Below are 22,226 nucleotides of genomic sequence, written 5' to 3' on the forward strand. Positions count from 1 at the left end.
CTTCCGGTCCAGACACAGTTCTTCCGGTCCCCAATGCTGCTCAGCGGTTTCGCTCCCCAGTAGCGCACGCAGATCTGCGCTGGTTATTGTTTGGTGCGCAGTGTGATGGTCGTGTCCTAGTTCTATATTTTTTGACATAATTTAAAACCTTAAATAATTTAATAATAAACATTATCAAATTAGTAACTCGGCTGTTGCTTTGCGTTACCCGTTTTTATATTTTAACTCCCCTTCCGTCCAGTGGTTCTCATTGGGACCGCCCATTTGGTAAGTCCTTATGAACAAATAACACTTTTGGTAGTTCTATCTTTTATGTCAACTAAATCTTTTTTATAACCGACTTAAACCGATGCCTATGTTTGCGTAGCAAACGCGTCGGAGATGTGGATTATGTCGACCCCCGAGTTGTTATTCTCCCTCAGAACCGCTGTTGTGTGAGCGGCTTTGTCCGACCCTTCCATGTTGTTGTTCGAGGGCTTTTCTCACTAGTATGCTTTATGTTAAGTATTCAGTGAATTGACAGTGACAATGACAGTCGTTGTGTTTGTCGTTCTGTACCCCTGTGCCTCAGTGTCCCTCTGTCACAGTGTCCCTCTGTCAAACTGTCCCCGTGTCCCAGTGAATAAGGTCACAGACACAAATCAGAATGACAGCCCACACACTTTTAATCCGAGCAGTATTATAACCATTTAGTGGACTGTCATAACAGTGCTAAATTATCTGGTTCTATTTTAAGATCTCTTGGGCCATCTATATAGGTCATAGTTGGTTTGTTTACCTACAACCAGCTCTTATTTAGACTATGACATTCAAACATGGGAACATCACGATAGGCATAACGTTTTGCTATGAAAATGCATTACTATTGTGTTCCGCTTTTTGAATGCTGAATAGCAATGAATACAATTATTCGTTGGAAGTAGTGATTAGTTGAACTTACATAGAGATGTCATTCTTTACATAGTACAACAGAAAAAGTCATACCCTCGAACTAAATGGAACAGGAAACAAAGTGCTTCCGGTCCCGATCAGAGAACAGCTATTGATATACATCTACCAAAATCAAAGTTTTAGTCGTTATATCTTTATAGCGACTATCATAAAGCTATCGTTACTATAAAATCTTTCTACGAAGCCATGATTAGGGCTTTGACAATATAATGGACTTAGAAGCATAATCAGAGTTATAGTCGTTATATCTTTATAACGACTATTATAAAGCCACCGTTTCTTTGAAACCCTTCAATGAAGGGGGATTTGGTCTGTGCTAATATAATGGACTGAGAAGCATAATCAAAGATAAAGTCGTTATATCTTTATAACGACTATTATAAAGCCACCGTTTCTTTGAAACCCTTCTATGAAGGGGGATTAGGTCTGTGCTAATATAATGGACTGAGAAGCATTTCCATGCGTGTCTCTTTCCAGTAGGAGGTGCATCGTATCCCCGACGCTGTGAAGATGGAGAAGACCCAGAGTGCAGCCAATGGAGAGGCGTCAGAGTATGAAGGGAGGGTGGATGTTCTCAGGTAGGGCTGGAACACATTGTGATTCCCAAAATAGAGTGACAGTCCTCATGCAGACACCTGCAGACTCACCAAGACACACTGCTCTGGTCATTCAGTGATGCGTCCAAATCTGGTTTGGGGTTAACCTGGTTTGGTGGAAACCGGGTCAGAACCGAGTGTCCCGTCGGCCTGTAGACATACTGTATTACAGTTCCCACAAAAAAACATTGATTTCTCACTCTTCTTTTTTGCTAAATTGGTAGTGTAAACAACTTTTTCTGCTCCAGTCCAGAGGACCTCTCTGAGGTTCTGGCAGCGGGCACCAAAGAGGTCCACGAGAAGGCCGAGAACACCCAGTTTGTCAAAGACTTCCTCCGGGGCCGCATACGCAAGGAGCTCTTCAAGGTCAGTCTCCACCAACAATAATGGGTCCAATCATTGAACGGCTGCGGAAGTACATTAAGATTTACGTACAGGCCATCTAGCAGACGCTTTCATCTAAAGCGACCTACAATCAGTACATTTGTCAGAAGAAATAGAAACAACAATATGTCTCTGTCGGTACAGTAAGGATGTTCATAGACCCAAGTGCCAAGCACTAACCATCACTAGGTTAACCCATTCCTCGTACGCAACAAAGATAGCTAGGATAAGACCCTACACGATGCTAAGTACTATTTTTAAGTGCCAGGACGTAGGACATACAATAAGTGCGTACATTAAGTACCAGGACGTACGAGATACAATAAGTGCGTACATTAAGTACCAGGACCTACAGCACCAGTAGAAGACGTACCCTCAGAGCGGCGGTCCCCATTAACAGCGGCGCTCCGCCCTGTGCGCCCCCAGCTCGGTGCCGTGGCGCTCTACTACACCTACAGCGCCATGGAGGAGGAGATCGAGAGGAACCGGGAGCACCCGTACTTCGCCCCGCTCTACTTCCCCCAGGAGCTGCACAGGCGGGAGGCCCTGGCGCGGGACCTGGAGTTCTTCTACGGGCCCGGGTGGCGGAGCGTGGTCAGCTGCTCTCCGGCCACCCAGGCCTACGTGGACCGCATCCACAAGGTGGGGCGGGAGGACCCGGTGCTGCTGGTGGCCCACGCGTACACCCGCTACATGGGGGACCTCTCCGGGGGGCAGGTGCTGAAGAAGGTGGCCCAGCGGGCCATGAAGCTGCCGCCCACCGGGGAGGGCCTGGAGTTCTACACGTTCGACAACATCCACAGCGCCAAGTCGTTCAAGCAGCATTACCGCAGCAGGATGAACGAGCTGGAGCTGGACGCGGAGACCAAGAAGAAGATAGTGGCCGAGGCGGTCCGGGCCTTTGGGTTCAACATGCAGGTGAGTCATTAGGAGGCCGTCATGGTGGAGGCGAACGTAGCGTATCACAACATCAGAGTGTCTGGGGATTTTGGGTTTTTAAAGTAGACATAAGGAATATCGAATATGCTGTATATCCTCAATTGACCTGAAATACACAAAAAGTTAATTTCTTGGGACCTTTGTTACTCCTGTCTCTTCTGTTTAGCCAGAATCACCTCGCAACAGACGTCCGGCTCTTATGTAACCCATATGTTGTTACAGCGTCGTATTTCTGTGTTTGATTTGACAGGTGTTTGATGAGCTGGACGAGATAGGGAGGAGCCTCCCGGAGGAGGTCATGGATGCAGGCCTCCCCGTCCATGGAGAGGGAGGAGACCGAAACAAGTGTCCCTACTTCGCCGCCAAAACAGGTGAAAAGGGCTTTTCTTAAAGATCTCCTATTATACTACTTTTCTGGTCTTCATTTATTATTAATGACTCCTATAGAGCAACCTGACACGAATCACAGCACAAAAAACTATGTCGATTTTCGGGGAAACTCTTCCTCTCATCTGGGCGCTTTCAGCATTCAACTGTCAACACTCGGCTTCGTCCTTCTCCGCCCCCTCGCCCCCCTCCTGCCAACCCCACTCCGTTGTGATTGGTTACCTTCCGGAAGAGCACGTTGCAGCATTACCATGCATGGAAAATCCAGATTGTTCTACGTAGATAAAATCCCGGAAATTTGACCCAAGTGAATGGCGACCGGCGTCCCTAGTGTTTAGCGCTCTGCACAGCCACCCCAGACGGTCAGCAGGGAACACGTCTAAATGCATGCACGTCGTTATTTGACACTTTAGTATGGTTGAACATGACTATAAATCATTTTAAAAACGTTTATTAGCCATAAAAGTCGAAAAATGATAATAGGAGCTCTTTAAGGATTTTAACCAGTTTTTTCCCATTTTGACCTCTCCCTAACCCTGCCTTGCACCTGCCCTGCTTTCTGCGTCTCTCTCAGCTGCCACCGGCGGAACGGAGTACGCCTGCCAGGTCGCCATGGCGGTGCTGCGACACCCCACGGGTCAGGTCCTGTTCGCGGCCTGGGTGGCGTTTATGGCGGGATTCGCTGCCTGGTACCTGATGTGAGCGTGGTGCCGCGCCCGGGGGGAAAGGCGGCGGAGGGAAGGCGGAAGAACAGAAAGGGATGAGGCCGGGTGCAGGGAGAAGACGGTTATGGGATGAGGAGCATCCATCCTGCGATGCCACTGCCACCTCCCCCACGACGGCCTGTTGGAGCTCTCCACCTAACTCAGTCCTTTTTATTTCTCATGGGTTCTCCCAGTGTGGTTGCTGGACCTCAAGCCTACTGCATGCTGCATATCTGTTGCTGAAGAGGAATACGCAGACATGATGACTGGAATGGGTTGGGAGAGGCACGGCTACAGACGATTTTTTTTCCATTTGTTTGAAATTACGTTTTTGTTCTGCCAAGTATTGGTCATTGGTGTTCTTTTAATGGTGACTTTTTTATTTTTATTCATTTTAATCCTGCAAGCCCAATTTAAGTATGTTTCCAAGTTATGCATTAGTTGAGAATGGTGGTATTGAAATGATAGTTTAGCAGTAGCATAAAACGGTACTGTATATAATATGCTGGATAACTGAGGAGATTATCTGTGGGGCAGACGGCGGCCTCCTGACTTTATAAATCATTCAGCGGTTCGGTTTTCTGCAAAAACACGGTGGTCCGAAATGGAATCACCTCTTATTGCAAGCAGAAAAAAAGTAACTGTGCTGATCTCACAATGTAAATAGTTGTTTCGTGAAACTTTAAATGCATATTCAAGCATACAAAGTTTAACCAAAGACACTTATAAATGCTAAATGAATACCTGACCTGTGTTTCACCCTCACATACCATGCAGGTTCACCCTCTCATAACAGCCTACACGGTTAGATTCCTTGGCACTTTACAGATCTACACCTATAGTTTCATCAGGATCTGCATATGATTATATTTTAGATGATATAACAATAAAGCCATTACTTTGAGAACATGAGTCAGTTTGCTTTTTCTAAATGTTATCTATTTTTCGATGCAAAAAACAAAAACAAAAACGGGTTCAAATATAGAACTTACTTGGGTTGTGAATCTCAGATATCTGATCCTTTAAAAAAATAAGTTGCACCTCAACTTCTTTCCGTAATTCAAGCAGATAACTCAACCGCGGCAGTTTATTGAAGTTGCAAAGGAGTGGGGGTTTTGACGGGCAAACTTTGAAACACTGTTGAGGCCATGCAGGTAAGGTGATATCCCTATCCTTTCCGATTCCGAAAATAACACAATAAGTACTATGTCGTTCTGAATACACGCCGTTGCGTTATCTCTTCACTTATTCTATTACAATTTCCACAAGTCTTTAATTCTGTCAGCCTTTTTTGTTGCTCGCTCCCTGAGCTTCTGGCTGGTGACATATTATATATATTACATATGTCGTGCTCTGGGTTGCTGCTGGACTGGTAGTACTCTGCCACCTGGTGCGTACGATGGAGGTCTTAGATGTTGTTGACCCTGCTTCTGCTTGTGTGGTGCGCTTCTAGACTGCATTCAATGAGGACCCGATCCGACGAAAGAAGACCAAACCTGCCATGGCTAAAGGTAGGGACAGCTCTAGTTCCTACATTCAAGACCCTTAGGTGCCTGCCCATGTATGTTTACAAAAATATATAACATACAAACATAGTATAATAGTACGCTCATATTCTAATCGACGCAAGGTGCTATTGCTCGCTGCTAGGCTCACTTTAGGTGCTAGTGGGCAACGTCACATAGTGATAACATATGAAATAACAGGCTGTCTTATTCTTGTTAAATAGAAACATGAGCTTTTCGATGATTACATTGCTTTTGATTGAAGAATCGGCTAATTAACTTAATACAAAAAACGATATATATCTTTGCGAAATCAAACATTTAAGTGTCTCCCGTCACACACTTAGTTTGTTTAGTTTGTTGTTCTGTAGATCTGCATTGCCTTTATCAAAATAAGTATTGTCCCAGAAATAAGCCAATTACCGATACAACCACGTCTAAAAGCCCTTGGTTGTTTTGTATTAATGACGAAGCCACCAGCAAAATAATATCAAAAGTTTTGCGTGTAGCGAATATTATATCTTTGCCAGAGCTTATCTTGCTATTGCTTGCTTGCTATTGCAGGACTATTTAGTTGACAGGCTTACTAGGTCTGGTGTCTTTAACTGAGCAGTCAACATGAGTGATACATCACAAAAATGCAACTGCTTCACTGTGTGACATTTTCCAAAAATAAAGTGGTCATTGTTTTGTGGACCCAAAGAGCCACGTTATAGAGAGGTTCGTCTGTATATTAGTCAAGCAGTGATATCTGTCATAGGATCATTAGCGGGATCCTCCTACTAAACACGACTGTTGGCACACAACAGGTGAGGGGAAGGATTGAGGGTGATGCCCAGAACTGGGGTCAGATCCAGGTCGTCCTCCGATACCCCGGGTGGAGGGGTGAAATGGAAGTGTTGAAGCAGCATTGCGAAGAAGAGGAAGAGCTCCATCCTGGCCAGACTCTCACCGACACACGCCCTGCGACCTGACACAGGGAACAGGGTCAAACCTCGAGATCATCTGCACAGTATTTGATAAAACACAGAAGAAGGGATACAGTATATATATATTAATAGAGCTAGCGAACCTGCAGAGAAAGGCATGAAGGCATCTCTCTTGACGAACTTCCCATCCTCATCCAGGAAGTGGGAAGGATTAAAGCTGAGTGGACTCTCCCATTCAGTCTCATCCCACAACACAGACGTTAGGAGAGGATACACTACAGTGCCCTGTAGAGAAAGGACAATTCAGGAAGTTATTAAGCTATTTATTAAGATATTTTTATATGATATGGCCGTGGGTGTGGCTATTCCGTTGAGTCAGACCTTCTTAATGAAGTAGCCTTGGAAGGTGACGTCTTGGCTGGTGATGTGAGGGAGTGACATGGGAACGATGTTGGTAAATCTCTGGATTTCATGGATGACAGCATCAATATAGGGCAGGTTCTTCCTGTCCTCTACCTTGACCTGCCGACTCCCTATCATGCTGCTCAGTTCCTCCTGGACCTTGACTGGATGTTAAAAATAAGCAGAACATCAGGAATATACATCAGGAATATATAACCCCAAATGAATTAGGGTTATTTGCATCCAAAAACTGATCTGCATTGTCAGACTTGAAATGGGTTATTGGCAAACTTGTAGTTAGGTCCTATAAAGTAGCTCCCAATTTAAGCCGTCATTCTGTAAGTCAATCTTGAACAGCTGTCAAAACCTTTTGTTGAGTTTGACTTTAAACAAGTTGAACATCTATACGTAGGCTTGATAATTGTTGCAATAAAATGCAGGACATTAAGAGTATTCAATAGGCTATTAGTCAGACATACAATGTATATTTGCCATCTGCTGGTCAGAAGCATAGCTTCTTAAAGTCACTGTGTGTTAAATTAAGCCCCTCCATGTAAATAGGTGGGACCTCTTTCAGAATAAAAAAAACGAAATGACAATGTTCTTTCCGCTCCAAATGACAACTGTGTGATTCAAACGAGCGGTGAGTAGAGATAGCGAATGCCTGAAAAACAAATATAGCCCCGCCCCTAAATTAAAAGAAAATAGGTCTATTATAAGTGAAGTAAAATACATCTGGTCAGCTGGTGGGCAGGGACTAGCTCAAATACCTAGTTAGAATATTCTTCACAATTTTTATATCGTCACTTCCTTACCCTGGATTTTTGGGTACTTGGCCATGATCAGAAGACCCCATCTTAATGTTGTTGCAGTTGTATCAGTTCCAGCATTAAACAAATTGGCAATAGATACATTAAGGTTCATATTGGTGTAGTAACTGTTCTTATTTCCAGATTCCTGCATATGGAAAAAAAAGTGGTAGAAGTGACACGAGAAGAGTGTAGATGGGAAAAAGGTATTGGTCCGATGAAGACTAGATACACAGAATGATACTGTTATGTTCTTGTTGAATACATTGCATATCGTTTAAGTGCATTGACAATTTCATGAGAAGATGAAAGATTTAAATCTTGCATATAACTTGACAGTTTTAGCACAAGGCGACATACCTCTAGAGTCTGCTGGCGAATCAGGAATGCGTCCACAAAACCCCTGCACACCTCAGGGACAAGGGTGTGTTTGAGACATTGGGTCATCTTGCTTATGTCTGCTTGATTTTGAACTGTATTCTTCATGACCCTGCGGCTGCTAAACCACTTGCCCAACCACGGCAACGCGTTGTATATCTACAGTGAAATGGAGTCAGTAAAAGCGATGTTCTGTATGTCAGTTGCTAGTAATTCCAATGGAAAAATAAATCGCACCTGTACTGAAGGGGATCCTGTCAGTCGAATGGTCTCGTTGGTTCTGTTTACCATACTTGTAAACTTTGGGTCATCATATTCAAATCTACTGCCATAGATAATGGCGCTGATTATATTGGAGACGGCATAGTTCATTGATTTTGTAGTATCAAAAGCTTTTCCTGTAACATGAAGGGATGATTTATTATTCTTCCTATATCAAAAGTGACAACAAATAACTGAGGAAAAGTGACACATACCTTTATATTGCTCCATAACCTCAATGAGGTATTGGCATTCTTCTATAATTTTCTCTTCACTTAATTTCTTGCCCATCCCAAAGTCTCTCAAAGTGGTCAATGCAAAACGTCTCATCTCTTTCCATGTCTCTCCATTAGCAAACAAAATGCCTGGATCAAATAAAATGTTACGGTTTTAAATACTATAAGTAGATGTTTAATTGAGTTAACACTAATTCGATAAATATTAAATAGCTTAATTTATTCACCATGTCCTCCCGTAGTTTCGTCTACGATTTTGAAAACCTCTCTGTCTCCAAATTCATCTGCATTGTTGACCAGGGCTTGTTTGACAGTCTTGTATCCCGCCAGAACCACCACTTTCTTCGGTCCAAAATACACTGTGAATACATTTCCATATTTCTTGGAAAACTGATAAAAGAAACACACAAAGTAGTTTTAAATACAGTGAATGAGGAAGGAAAGTGTATAAATATCGGATAGATACTATTGAAAATAAAGTATTGTTATGCTTGATATAGTCAGTCCTATAGACCTGGGAAGTCTGGTTCCCCTCCACTTCATTAATAAAACAAGGCAGGTTCATAACCTTTGACGAGGAAAGAGCTTATTTAAGGACTTTACTTTCACAACTAATAAATACATAAATTGCTGAGAAAATATTATTTATAACGTCCCTCCTCTCACTTGTTTCCATGATCTGAACTGACTTTCACAAATTTGTAACAGTTCGCCCCCAATAAGTTTGCAACAAGTTTGCATACAAACCAAGCTTTCTTGGGGAAAAAAACATAATTGTAAATTTCATAGGCACAACACATCCGCAAGCTATTGGTCTCTGAGTGACCGCATGAATGCCCAGGCCTATAGGGCGATCTAATGACCACACGATTTATAAACAAAGAAAAACAACAGGAGCCTCACCTCCCAGAGGGTGATGTGTGGTTTCATAAAGTCCATGCTCAAAAGGTTCCCGATCAGGGGCAGTGGTCTGGGCCCAGGGGGATCCTTACCCTGGCCCTGATTCCTGGAGGAGAAGAAGAAGAGGACCAGCAGACCTACAAGAGCCCCCAACAGGGGGACTGAAGCGGACGAATCGAAAAGATCTGGTAGAGCCATGATCTTATTAGACTAATATAATCTTCAGCTACCGAAGTACAAGTATAAAAGTACAGTAACCGCCCAATCTTCGTTTTGGAAGTAAAGTCCTACTGATGGATGTGGCAGCGTGTTTGCACATTTTGTAGTAGCCTGTGCAAGGGAAAACGCCCCACATTAAAATGTCATTGCAATTTGAGTCTGTTAATAATTACCGTTTCTCAAGGACTCTGTATTGAACTGTGTACAGAATAAATCCCTGTCTTCAGTAGAGAGCACAGCTTCTCTGCACAACAAACAATTATGGGATGTAATTAAATTATGGCAATTTAGGTATCATCAGTTGCCATCTGTAGTTTTTTATTAAACATAAAAATAATCTGGGAGAGGTCCAAAAACATTTCCGAAGACTTAGGCAGTAAAACATGGCATGTAGCCCACTTGTGGTAAAGTTTAAAGATAAGATAAGTTTAATTATGAAAGGTTGTGTGAACCAGGTTCTCCAAATCTTCACTGTGTCAAATGTCATCTAAAGTCTTGAAATTAATATGTATACATATTTTTAAACATGGCATGTAGCCTACTTGTGGTAAGTTTATAGATGAGATAAGTGTAATTATGAAAGGTTGTGTGAACGAGGTTCTCCAAATCTTCACTGTATCAAAAGTAATCTAAAGTCTTAAAATTAATATGTAGACCTATGTTTTCCCCTTTATAGCTAAAAGATGCTCAATAAATCAGTTCAAATCAGAATAAATAGAGTTTCTTATACTGTTGAACGCACACTAGGAGAGCTTCGTTAAAGTAGGAAATCTTAACATTGCGTGTGTCATGGTTCCCAAACAAGGAGATGTGTGCATCGATGAGGTTTTTGAATCTAATAGATATAAAAACTACAATAAGCTCTGGTAGAGTACGGTTAAAGGACACCCTGCTCAACCTTGTTATGACAAGCAGCTGTTGATCCATCTTTTTTGTTTAGCTCCCGCCATATGGTTTAGACTCAACAGTTCCTCCAAGACTAAGTTAACGCAAATAGATCAATCAACATCCTAAAGTCCATGCTCAAAAGGTTCCCGATCAGGGGCAGTGGTCTGGGCCCAGGGGGATCCTTACCCTGGCCCTGATTCCTGGAGGAGGAGAAGAAGAGGACCAGCAGACCTACAAGATACGCGTAGGTTGATTGTTATATCATAACGGGTGACGTTTCTCGTGACTTATTCGAGTTTAGACGGCTATGTAGAACCTCCCCCTCTCACAGTGGTCAACCGTCACTCGACGGTTCGATTATAATAAGTCACCCGCCACAGGAAGTAGACAGCGTTAATTATTTTTAGCGAGTTAGATCTCTCAAAATCAAAGCAAAGATTATTGCGTTAATTTGACAGCACTTATATCTAACTCTCTCTCTCTCTGTATATGTGAACCTTTGGTGATACTTTTGTTATATGTGTGGTGTATAATTATGTTTTTTTAAACATAGAATACAATTTTCACTATTTAGGAGACCGATCTATTCGGTTATTTCACGGGTTGATCTGGAAAACGTTCAGCCTTAACTAAACCAGGCACAACATTTATCTAAACGAAAACGGTATGCAATGATCACCCTGTTGTAGCTTTATTTCCTGTCTGTGCGTTTCAAAATGACAAGGAAAACATTTCAGTTGACTTCTTACCTACAAGACTCAATTTGCCTATAATAATAATAATAATAATACATTTAATTTAGAGGCGCCTTTCAAGACACCCAAGGTCGAACCCTATGGGCTATATAAGGTATTTTATTGGGCTTATCATTATTGCGGATCATTGTGATTGTGATGTGATATTAAAATGTGTATATGTGGAGTAGAGGGCAGTTGAAAAGTTGGTAACATTTAACAATTAGGGTAGGACATGTACTAATGTTAATTAAGGTTTTAATGTATACATTATTTAACATGGCTAGGGTAAGCCCCCTCTTTAATGGGGTTCAAATATATACCTTACCATTAGTTAACTGTTCATTAATTGTTTGTTAATGCCTATTACTGCAAACTAATCTTAATTTATGGTTTATTATTGTAACCTTATTGTAAAATACTGCCATAAAGATTATGAAAGTGTCACATTTTTACACTTTGGAAAACTTAAGTGAGTTTTTAAACAAAAAATTGTTAAACTATTATAAGTATGGCATTCAAAGAATCAATAACTTTAATATATCACTCATGAAAGTGTCAGTTTTAAAAAGCAAAACAGGAATCTGCCGACCTGACAGAAGCCAGTGACTTTTAACACAAACGCAGTCAAACCTTGGCAAAGTTCCCATTTGTGTCAAAGTTTACAGATCAAGATAAACAGATTATGAAATCCGGTGGGTTTTAACCCAGTTTACTAAATCATTACTATATCAAGAGGCATATCATGCCCCTTACTTATGCCAACCAACATTTGTATTTTTTTCTTATCTCAATCCCAGTGAAATATTCACCTATTTACAAATGTGTGTGTTTTTCATTTTACATCCAAATGTAATAAACCCAACAGCTTATATTTTTGGGTTGTCTACTTCCGATTTCTGCCCTTTCAAGCCTCCATGTCCTGCCTTGCATGACTTATTGGGGACTTTTGTTTTTGCTTTCGAACTTGATAATTAAAGGTAAGGCATTTAGACACTCCTACTGCTGATTGAGTGCATTCCAAGAAGTCACACTCAGCTGCCAGCTGATCTCGACTCCCCTGGGGTTCAATTTGGGACAAGACAAATCAGGTCACCATGCTAGCTTTCTTCATTGTTCCACTTTGCCCTGAGCTTTCCGTCATGCACAATGTCGTTTCCTCTGTTCATTACTTGATTATGCAACGATCCTTATATGAAGGGTGGCTGGGGGCACTTTGAGATCCCTTTGATAATCAAATATTTGTCTAATTCTTTGATCCCCCTTGGAGGGGATTCATAGTACAGTTTTGTACTGCACGCATGCACAGCACAAGAATAACCTGAGGCACATTGATGAGGTCAATGGCAGTTTACTGACCTGCTCCTTAGCATATGTCCACTGAATGACTTCTGAATATTTTAATTGTTTAAGAGACTTCTGAATATTCAGTATTATCACTTTCTTTGTTTGTTTGATACATTTTTATTTTAACTTGTTTAAATTGTTTATTCATTCACTTGCGCGTGTTTTCAAAAAAGTGCTTTATAAATAAAGCTGTAAATGAAATTCAACCTAAGACATAATGGTCCCTCATCAACCTGGTGCAACGTAATACACAGGGATCCGAGAAATAGCAACCCGAAAGGGTATCATCGTGTTATATATCCCCCCCCCCCCCAACAATCATGTATTATGTGTCAGAGATCTAAGTTGTTGCATATTAAGCCACACAATCATTAACTTTCTGCCTCGACCCGTCTGTGAGCACACAACTGGTGGGGGGAAGGATTGAGTGTGAGGCCCCATGTTGGAGTCAGATCGAGATCCTCCTCCGTCACTCCAGGTGGAGGAGTGAAACGGAAGCGTTGAAGGAGGGTGGTGAAGAAGAGAAAGAGCTCCATCCTGGCCAGACTCTCACCAACACACGCCCTGCGACCTGACACAGGGAACAGGGTCATACCCCTGAAGGTCATCTGCATAATATTCGGTAGAACACCGAAGAAGGGATACAGGGTCTGTTGATGGAGCTAGCGAACCTGCAGAGAAAGGCAGGAAAGCATCTCTCTTGACGAACTTCCCATCCTCATCCAGGAAGTGGGAAGGATTAAAGCTGAGTGAAATAAATGTTGTCCTTTTTAAAAAAAAAAAAAATTAACTTATTTATTTCATAGCCATTTTTATCTATTTAATTACATTTGAGTCAAATGGCATTCCATATAATTCATCACATAAAAATGGCTAAACAACCAATCAGTTCACTTTATAATGTATTGTAGAGTGGTGAAGTTTGAATGGGGTTGTAGTAGCTGAGAATGGCCTTTGGGGGGCAGGCAGGACACTTACTAAAATTAATACACTTGAATTTCGGTAGCATAATGTACATTGTATGATATATTAACGAAATGTGGATACGTTTATTATTATTATTATTTAACTAAGTGTTTCATTGATCGTCCTTGTACAATTTTCCTTTTGGTGCAATCAGAAAATACACTACACACACCAAAATACAAATTTAAAGCCAAACTTAATTTCTGTCCAAATATGAATCCGGATATTGTTGAACATTTGATGAATGTTTGAACTGTTCTTGTTCATGGCCCCGTGTCCTCCGGTCGCTCCACCGTCCGCCCGTCTGCTCTCGTCCAGCCAGGCCCGCTGTCCGTCTGTCTGGCCCAGAGACAGACAGACGGAGTGTTAGCAGATGTCCGCTGGCTTGTAAACGTGAGTCTGGTCATCGTTGGGACAACAACCACCACCGCGGTTCAGCAATGTTTCAAATCAGTCTGTCCCTCCGAAAACGTGACTAAAGTGAAGCCACGTTCATAGTGGCCGCGGGTTCTAATCCCTCTGATGAAACGATCAGCAAGTCTGAATGCAATCCTACTGTTTTGGAAGTGTCACAAACGAAGACTGATGCCCTTGGTGGTTGCTGTTTGTGCACTGGAATATATCATGAGAAAAGCCAATATGTTCCAATGATTAAAGTTACATGAAACTTTCTGCAGTTATGTTGGCAATACAAAATCATTAAAATGAATAATTTGTTGCCACTCAACACACATTCATAGAAAAAAAGAAACGTCAACTTTTTGTATTATGAAATATAATATTTTTTTCTCTCAAGATAGTTCACCATCGTATCAAAAAGAACTAAAAAGGCCCCTGTCTGGGACAAAAAGGAATAACACACAATTATAACGGGAGTGTATTTATATCAAATTTACATTCTAATATGATATATTAAAATGGTACAATTATATCCTAAGGTCGCGGGGAGACTTTCCTCGCTCGTCTTCTGGAGTATATCACCGGCGACCCGTCGCTCCTGTACAGTCCGGTCCTGGAGCGCAGAGCCTGCCGCAGCCCGGGTCGGGAGGACGCCACCGGACCGGAGCGGGGGGGCGCCACCTGTACCGGCTTCGGGGGCGGAGGAGAGAACTTGCGGGTCTGGAGGTCGTCGACGAACCCCTCCACGCCGTCAAACCTCGCGGTGAGACCGGCCAGCTCGTTCTTCAGAGAGTTGAACTGATTGTAGAGGTCAGCGAGGGCTTCAGAGAGGGGCTGGATCCTTCAAAAGGAAAATATAGAATTACAATATGTTAAATTGCACTTAAAAATAATACTTAGCATCGTGTAGCATCTTATCTTTGCTGTACAGCTATCTTTGTTGTATACGGGAATGGGTTAACCTAGTGATTCTTAGTGCTTGGCAATTGGTTCTATGAACATCCTTACTGTACCGCCAGAGATATATATTGTTGTTTTTCTTTCTTCTGACAAATGTACTTATTGTAAGTCACTTTGGATAAAAGCACCTTCTAAATGCCCTGAATATAAATGTTAAATAAGTTTTGTGTTTGAAATAGCAAACACAAAAACCTTGTTTGGGTGTATTTTGAATGTGAACACGATTTTCAGGCTATGTGGGCCTACTTAACGACATCCAGCTGTTCAAATCAGTGAGTAAATATGAGAGTGATTATCACATGTTTTCAGCCAGACGCCGTTACATGACCCATGTCGTTCACACCGTACACGGCGGTCGATTCCCGCCTACCTGCTGTAGTCAGGGAGCAGAGAGACATGGTCGTTGGCCAGCGAGTCCTTCACCTGGGTAATGATGGCAAACTTCCAGTTGTCCAACACCTGGGTCAGGTTGGAACAGGTCTTCTCATGGCGGTGTTCTGCCAGAACAACGTGAAATGTATTCTCTCAAATCTGGATGCTTTTTAATTTATGCATGCAAATGAATTTGTACAGGAAGGCTCCGGAGGTAAACTGGGTCGGCTGGTAACCGGAAGGTTGATAGTTGATCCCCGGCGCCTCCTCGCCGAGTGTCGAGGTGTTCCTGAGCGAACACTGCTTCTGATCACCCTAACTGCTCCTGACGAGCTGGCTTTCGCCTTGTGTGTGTGTGTGAATGTGTGCGTGAATGTTAAGAATATTGTACAGTGCTTTTGAGAAAAAGTGCTGCAAATGCAGTCCATTTATGATTTCATTTTTTACAATGGTTAAAACTTATAATCTAAAATAGTGCTTTTTGCTTCTAACCTTCATGTTCCATGATGGTCTTCTGTTTCCACTTCTGAGCCCCGCACACGGAGAGCATGCAGAACAGAGCCAGCACTCTCCCCATCCTGGAGACAAGACAAACTCATAACTCATAATTACAGTAAACCGTTCCATTCTGGTGCTGTGTTGTTCCTTCGTTGAGAGATCACAGATGTTGTGGTAACGATCACTATTGTTTGACAAAGATTTGATCTATCTTTACAATTTAAATGATTAGTACTTGGTCCATCCCACAGGTCTTGATAACTAAACTCAGTAAAACAACATCAATTCAATTCAATTAATTAATTTTGAACCAAGAATCAAAGTCGAAGAATATTCAATATCCAAAATGACCTTACCTGTCTGGGAGGTTGGCGAAAATGCTTTTGTTTTGGGCCGGATCAGCTTGACTGCGTGTGCATTAATCCTTCAGCAAAGACACTTGTTAGAACCGTGAACCTGACCAGCATTTATATAACCTCCTCCCCCCTCCCCCCCGCCCCCTTCGGCGTCACCGAGAGTTGCACGCCCATGCGTGTGTGTGTTCACATCACCACACTCACGCATACTACACGTGCATTTGTGACGCATACGTATAACGCCAAAGTTTCACACGTGCACACCAGAGAGACGTAAAAACACACACACACACACACAGTCACACACACACACACACATACACACACACACACACGCGTAGAACCCCATGCCAGGTGGAACCCAGGCCACCCACACATGTAGAAGCCTATGCCAGGTCAAAACCTAGCTATGCAGAGCCATAGTGATGCCATCCACCTCTCTCCAAAGCCAAGGTGAAGCGACATGCACCCGACTCCTAGCCACAGTTGCTGGGGATCGGTGGTCCTCTTGTCCCCTGGTATCTGGGGCAGGCGGTGGTCCTCTTGTCCCCTGGTATCTGGGGCAGGCGGTGGTCCTCTTGTCCCCTGGTATCTGGGCCAGGCGGTGGTCCTCTTGACCCCTGGGAGCTGGGGCAGGCGGTGGTCCTCTTGACCCCTGGGAGCTGGGGCAGGCGGTGGTCCTCTTGACCCCTGGGAGCTGGGGCAGGCGGTGGTCCTCTTGACCCCTGGGAGCTGGGGCAGGCGGTGGTCCTCTTGACCCCTGGGAGCTGGGGCAGGTCCCGGGCCCTCGCACCCCGCTGGGCTCTGCCAGGGCAGGCGTCCAGAGGAGGTGTTTGATGTAGCGGCGGGACCGCCTCTGCTCCAGCGCAGCATTCCACCCTCCCTCCGTCACAGAGTCTGCTCGGCATATGGCCTTCGACCGGCCCGCACGCTGAGCGGTTCCAACGTCGGGACGGGGTCACGACCTTGTGGAGATCCGTTTCCTCCCGGACGCCTGCGACCCAGAGACGGCCTCGTTGAGAGACCGCCCGCGGGGACGATGTCTGCCTGCAGGACGATAACCAGACTCCTTATATCAACGATTAATCCTGGGATTAGGGGTTGTCGTCCGTGTGTTATCATGGGCTGTTCATCAATGTGTTTCGTAGTTAAAAGGAGAACGCAATTAGAAAGACATAAGCAAAACAATCTGTATCCATGGTGGCAAACATCTGAATTCAAACTGAGGACAGATTGTCTCGTGAGCATTGCACTGTGTCTGTTGTGTGTTTGTGTGTGTCTGTTGTGTGTCTGTTGTGTGTTTGTGTGTGTGGGCGGGGAGGGGCTCCATGTCCCTGTTTTTAATAGAAAGGAATATCCTGAGCAACATCAGCATTGTATTTTGCAATATAGTTGGGCATATTTTCCTAATGCATCGAGCAGCGACGTGGACACGGGCCGGCTAATGGATTTCCCTGACAGAGCCACTGCATGGGACGTTTTGGAATAGAAAAACAAATGGGTCCAAACTTTAACAAATAAATAAAAACGCAATTCTTAAAGGAAACACACCATGGGATCAGTGCCAAACCATTTGGCCGTAAAGGGCAGTTCCGGTTTCGAACCCGATTACGATTATCGACCACTGTGGTGCAGGTCCTACCGAGATACGTTTTTTCACTTAACCCCCGACAGCTTCGGCTCAGAGGGAAAGAGTGACATCAGAAGACATGACGGGCCCGGTATATATCCTGGCCCGTCGCGCTCTCTGTCTCTCTGGCTCTTGCTCTGGCTCTCCCTCTAGCTCTCGCTATCGTTCTCTGTCTCGTTCTCTTTCTCTCATGCGCTCGCGCACGCTCTCTCTCTCTCCCTCTCGTTCTCTCTCTCTCTCTCTCTCTCTCTCTCTCTCTCTCTCTCTCTCTCTGTCCCTCTCTCCCTCTCTCTGTTTTTCTCATAGTTGTAATGGATATACCAGAAGACAATATATTTTAATGATGTTATCTGAATGTTGAAGGAGAAGGATAAGAGCAGTACCAAATAATAAAAAGCAGTAGTTAAACTAGTAGTACCTGGTGTGGTGTATTGTAACATCAATGGACCTGGACCAAAAATGGACCGTTTTATATCTACCTTCCTACTTACTTCTGGCTGACTGATGTCATAAGGATGTGCTGGCATATCGCGTTGGGTTGACGTCAGGTCTCTTTCACACTGTTTTACCCATCGCATTCTCTCTCTCTCTCTCTCTCTCTCTCTCTCTCTCTCTCTCTCTCTCTCTCTCTCTCTCTCTCTCTTTCTGGTCTCTCTTTCTGGTCTCTCTCTCTCTCTCTCTCTTTCTGGTCTCTCTCTCTCTCTCTCTCTCTCTCTCTCTCTCTCTCTCTCTCTCTCTCTCTCTCTCTCTCTCTCTCTCTCGACCATATAATCCCTGCACTGTGACTCTCACATGATGGTGGAACCCTGATCCCCCCCCCCCCCCTCCCCCCGACTGTAACCAGGGGCTACTCACGCCCTTTCACAACGCCCCGCTCACATGCTCTACCCTACACAGTTCGGCGAATCGTCTTGATGAGGTATCAGTGTGTGTGTGTGTGTGTGTTCTCGCCGTAGATCGATTCACTCAGACCCTCTCAGAGGGACAGGCCGGTCTCTCTGTCTCCTGGGACGATGAGTGGATTCTGGGCCTCCAGACGTCCGTTCTGGCCCTGGTCCAGGGGGGACGCGACCCAGAATGAGAGCAGCCCTCTCATCCCCAAGGTAAGGAGCAGCACAGTCCGCTCAGAAGCCTTTGTTTCTTTATTAAGTGTGTCTGTGTCTTTGATCCAAAGGGACGTAAGGCAAACCTTCTGGTGTTAACATTATCCTTTCAATGAGCAACATGTGTCGATTATGAGCAGACAGCCTTTGGGTTCTTGCTCTAAGTACTCGTGTAGGGTGCATGTAGGCTGCTGTCGTTGGGGGTGAGAAACCTGCAAACAGCCTAACCACGACACTGGCCTGCTCCTCCACTCGCCAGCTAATGACTACCTAGCTGAGTGGTGACTAGAGGGGCTGGAGCAGGGCCTGAACAGGGCTTGTGCATCAAAATGGAGAGCTCACCAACAAGACATCCCATGACGCAATGGGATTGCATCATGCACCTCTCAAAATGGAGGGCTCACCACCAAAACATCCCGTGATGCAATGGGATTGCATCATGGGTTGTTTTGTCGGTGAGCTCTGCATTTTGAGAGTACTCAAGGGACTGATAGATTAATGATAAGTCGTAAATCATCATCAATACAACGCAATCGAGGAATGACGAACGCCGTGGCGGCGTGTTCCGAACACAACAATGTTTTCCAACTCATAACAAACATTCAAATCCCCCTATGCTTCCAAAATGGGGACAGCCCTGCAACGTGACCTCACGACGCAGGCAGTCGCTGTGTCGCGTTGCATAAAAGCGTCTGCTAAACACCCTATGTGTGAACGTTATTGACCGTAGGAGAGCCAGGCGGCCGCCGGGGAGCCTCCGTACGGCCCCGTCGGCGACGCAGAGCCCCGGTACGACGACAGGGGGGAGAACCAGGGCTCCAGCCAGAGCGACCCCAAGACCTTCACGCCCCACCGCCGCCGCCGCCGCCACCAGCGCTCTGGCTACTCCCTCGGCGACCACTGCCTGAAGCTGCTGGTGTTCTCCAGCAACCTGCTGTTCTCCGTGCTGGGCATGGCGGTGCTCTGCCTGGGGCTGTGGGGCCTCATCACCAAGGAGTCCTTCGCCCAGGAGCGCATCGGCAGCATCGGCACCGACCCCATGCTGGCGTTCGCGGCGCTCGGCTCGCTGCTGAGCGCCCTGTGCCTGTCGGGCTGCGTGGGCGCGCTGCGGGAGAACGGCTGCCTGCTGAGGTGCTTCTCGGCCGCCGTGCTGGCGCTGGTCGCCGCCCAGGTGCTGGCCGCCATCGCGGCCTTCAGCCTGCAGGGGGAGGTGGGGGGCTACCTGCGCTCCGGCCTGCTCGTCGCCATGGCGCGTTACCAGGACGACCTGGACCTCAGGTTCATTGTGGACGAGATCCAGACCGGCCTGGAGTGCTGTGGCGCCGACGACTACCGCGACTGGGAGGTCAACATGTGAGTGGGACGGGGGGACTGGGAGGGGCTGGGAGGACTGGGAGGGACTGGGAGGACTGGGAGGTCAACATGTGAGTGAGACGGGGGGACTGGGAGGGACTGGGAGAGACTGGGAGGGACTGGGAGAGACTGGGAGAGACTGGGAGGGACTGGGAGGGACTGGGAGAGCCTGGGGGGTCAACATGTGAGTGGGAGGACTGGGAGGTCAACATGTGAGTCCTAACTATCTGTGTTGTATGCGGGGGATGGGTTAACCTAGTGATTGTTAGTCCTTGGCACTTGGTTCTATTATCATCCCCCCCCCCCCCCCCCCCACAGATACTACAACTGCTCGGCCCCGGGGGTGCTGGCCTGCGGGGTCCCGGCCACCTGCTGCGTGGCCCCCCTGGAGAACGGCACGGTGTGGAACTCCCAGTGCGGCGTGGGGGCCCAGGCGCTGGACGTGTTCTCAGCCCAGAGCGTGGTCTTCCTGGGGGGCTGCCTGGGGGGCACGGCCCGCTGGGTGGAGCGCCACTCGGCCGCCATCGGCGCGGCGGGCGTCGTGGTGCTGGGGGTCCAGATCCTCACGCTGTCGGCCGCCGCGCGGCTCCTGGACACCATCCAGTGGCACAAGGCCTACAGCCGGGGGCTCCCCCGCTGAGGAGGGGGAGGGGGGGAGGGAGGGGAGGGGGAGGGGGGGAGGAGGGGGACCGAGAGGAGGAGGGGGAGGAGGAGGAGGAGGAGGGGGAGGAGGAGGAGGAGGAGGGGGAGGAGGAGGAGGAGGGGGAGGGGGAGGAGGGGGAGGGGAGGAAGAGGAGGGGGAGGAGGGGGAGGGGGAGGGGAGGAGGAGGAGGAGGAGGGGAGGAAGAGGAGGAGGGGGGGAGGAGGAGGAGGAGGTGGGGGATGGACATGAAGGTGACAGAGTTCATGATGGAGATGAAGAGGTCAAATACTGATGATGATGATGTTGATGTCCCTTCCTGACTGCCTTTGGGCCAGAGCTGCACCAATAAACCTGGTTTGAGTGACACCTCACTATCTCTGTTTGTTTGGACGGCTGACATCATCCAACTGACCTCATACTGTGAGCACGGCTCAGCATGCAGCATGTGTGGGCTCCAAGGTATTAGTTTAATGTGTCATGAATCAAAGTCCCATTGTTAATTCAGGTTTGTTTCATTTAAATGGTTTGTGATCACCTGCCATATTTTGGAAAAGGGAAAGGCAACATGTTTTTTTGTGATGGTGCTGTCTTCAAATCTACCGTGTATCCGAGAAGGCAAAAGATAAGATAAAAATAATCAGAATCAGAGTTATTTTTATTACATCTTATTGTACAAGTACAGTAGAACAGTAGAATTCTAGGGTAGAAGTACCCTCGAATTCAGTAGAAGGCTGATTGTTCTCAGCAACAATACAAGATAAAGTAATTAAAGAGAAGTAAAAATAAAAACATGTAAAAATAAGTAGCATCAATAGATGACAATAATTAATACTAATAATAAAAAAAGTAAGTAATAATAAGTAGAGAAACTAAAACTGCGGTAATAATAAGTAAAAGTAATGAGGTGTAGTAAAGTGTTCAAGTGGTAAATAGTAAGGTGGTAAGAGAACATACACAGGCTTAACGTTGAGTTGCAAATAATGACTTCAAGAGTTTTGGATAAAAGCTGACCCTCACTTTATGAATTTCTTCAACCAAAACACTCTGTGGAATTTTCCCTGTTAAACTTACGCATTCCTCCAAATTACCGATGCCTGAAGGCCAGTGGCCTCGGCCAGGCTCCCTGTAAAAGCTACAGCCAAGTCCGAAAGAAATCCACGGTTTAACACCGACTGGAAGGCTTTCAGACGGCAGATTGACCATCGGTAGGAAGCAATTTACACCTGAAAACGATGTTTTTGCATGCGTTTACTTGCGTTTTTTGTGTGTCTGTGTGTGTGTGTGTGTGTGTGTTGTGTGTGTCTGTGTTTTAAACACATTTTACGAAAGCTTTAAATAACCCAAATGACTCAGCACAGCATTCAATGATTATGATAT

At 45.4% G+C, this 22,226-nt stretch overlaps 3 protein-coding genes and 1 long non-coding RNA gene across 4 annotated transcripts in view; 3 read left to right on the plus strand and 1 right to left on the minus strand.

The window, feature by feature from the left end:
• Positions 1-22,226, plus strand: part of LOC132475194 (uncharacterized) — a 110,007-nt gene that overhangs the window by 17,456 nt on the left and 70,325 nt on the right. The gene's annotated exons all lie outside the window — the stretch shown is intronic.
• hmox2b (heme oxygenase 2b) lies at positions 1,396-4,868 on the plus strand. Its single transcript, XM_060076009.1, has 5 exons — positions 1,396-1,529; positions 1,796-1,913; positions 2,358-2,849; positions 3,121-3,241; positions 3,832-4,868. Exons 1-5 carry the CDS (start codon positions 1,462-1,464, stop codon positions 3,957-3,959), a joined length of 927 nt encoding a protein of 308 aa, XP_059931992.1. The 5' UTR covers positions 1,396-1,461; the 3' UTR covers positions 3,960-4,868.
• LOC132475021 (cytochrome P450 2K1-like) lies at positions 5,370-9,714 on the minus strand. The gene is made up of 9 exons (XM_060075987.1): positions 9,385-9,714; positions 8,709-8,871; positions 8,461-8,610; positions 8,222-8,382; positions 7,967-8,143; positions 7,613-7,754; positions 6,777-6,961; positions 6,539-6,680; positions 5,370-6,436 (listed from the first exon to the last, which is right to left on the minus strand). The coding sequence occupies exons 1-9, from the start codon at positions 9,577-9,579 to the stop codon at positions 6,249-6,251; spliced, it is 1,503 nt and encodes a 500-aa protein (XP_059931970.1). The 5' UTR covers positions 9,580-9,714; the 3' UTR covers positions 5,370-6,248.
• Positions 14,564-20,863, plus strand: tspan10 (tetraspanin 10). Its single transcript, XM_060075997.1, has 4 exons — positions 14,564-14,697; positions 18,707-18,853; positions 19,584-20,206; positions 20,525-20,863. Exons 2-4 carry the CDS (start codon positions 18,764-18,766, stop codon positions 20,844-20,846), a joined length of 1,035 nt encoding a protein of 344 aa, XP_059931980.1. The 5' UTR covers positions 14,564-14,697; positions 18,707-18,763; the 3' UTR covers positions 20,847-20,863.

Source organism: Gadus macrocephalus, chromosome 2 (genome assembly GCF_031168955.1).
Source record: "Gadus macrocephalus chromosome 2, ASM3116895v1".
NCBI lineage: Eukaryota > Metazoa > Chordata > Actinopteri > Gadiformes > Gadidae > Gadus > Gadus macrocephalus.

What these genes read in the sequence shown, in the direction of transcription:
- hmox2b (XM_060076009.1), top strand. Translation starts at nt 1,462, where the DNA reads ATGGAGAAGACCCAGAGTGCAGCCAATGGAGAGGCGTCAGAGTATGAA. An exon ending in GGGAGGGTGGATGTTCTCAG is followed by an intron (nt 1,530 to 1,795) that starts GTAGGGCTGGAA and finishes TTTCTGCTCCAG; the next exon opens with TCCAGAGGACCTCTCTGAGG. An exon ending in CTACTTCGCCGCCAAAACAG is followed by an intron (nt 3,242 to 3,831) that starts GTGAAAAGGGCT and finishes CGTCTCTCTCAG; the next exon opens with CTGCCACCGGCGGAACGGAG.
- LOC132475021 (XM_060075987.1), bottom strand. Translation starts at nt 9,579, where the DNA reads ATGGCTCTACCAGATCTTTTCGATTCGTCCGCTTCAGTCCCCCTGTTG. An exon ending in CAGGATCCCCTTCAGTACAG is followed by an intron (nt 8,144 to 8,221) that starts GTGCGATTTATT and finishes ATTTCACTGTAG; the next exon opens with ATATACAACGCGTTGCCGTG. An exon ending in CAAGTACCCAAAAATCCAGG is followed by an intron (nt 6,962 to 7,612) that starts GTAAGGAAGTGA and finishes TTTAACATCCAG; the next exon opens with TCAAGGTCCAGGAGGAACTG.
- tspan10 (XM_060075997.1), top strand. Translation starts at nt 18,764, where the DNA reads ATGAGTGGATTCTGGGCCTCCAGACGTCCGTTCTGGCCCTGGTCCAGG. An exon ending in GCAGCCCTCTCATCCCCAAG is followed by an intron (nt 18,854 to 19,583) that starts GTAAGGAGCAGC and finishes TATTGACCGTAG; the next exon opens with GAGAGCCAGGCGGCCGCCGG. An exon ending in CGCGACTGGGAGGTCAACAT is followed by an intron (nt 20,207 to 20,524) that starts GTGAGTGGGACG and finishes CCCCCCCCACAG; the next exon opens with ATACTACAACTGCTCGGCCC.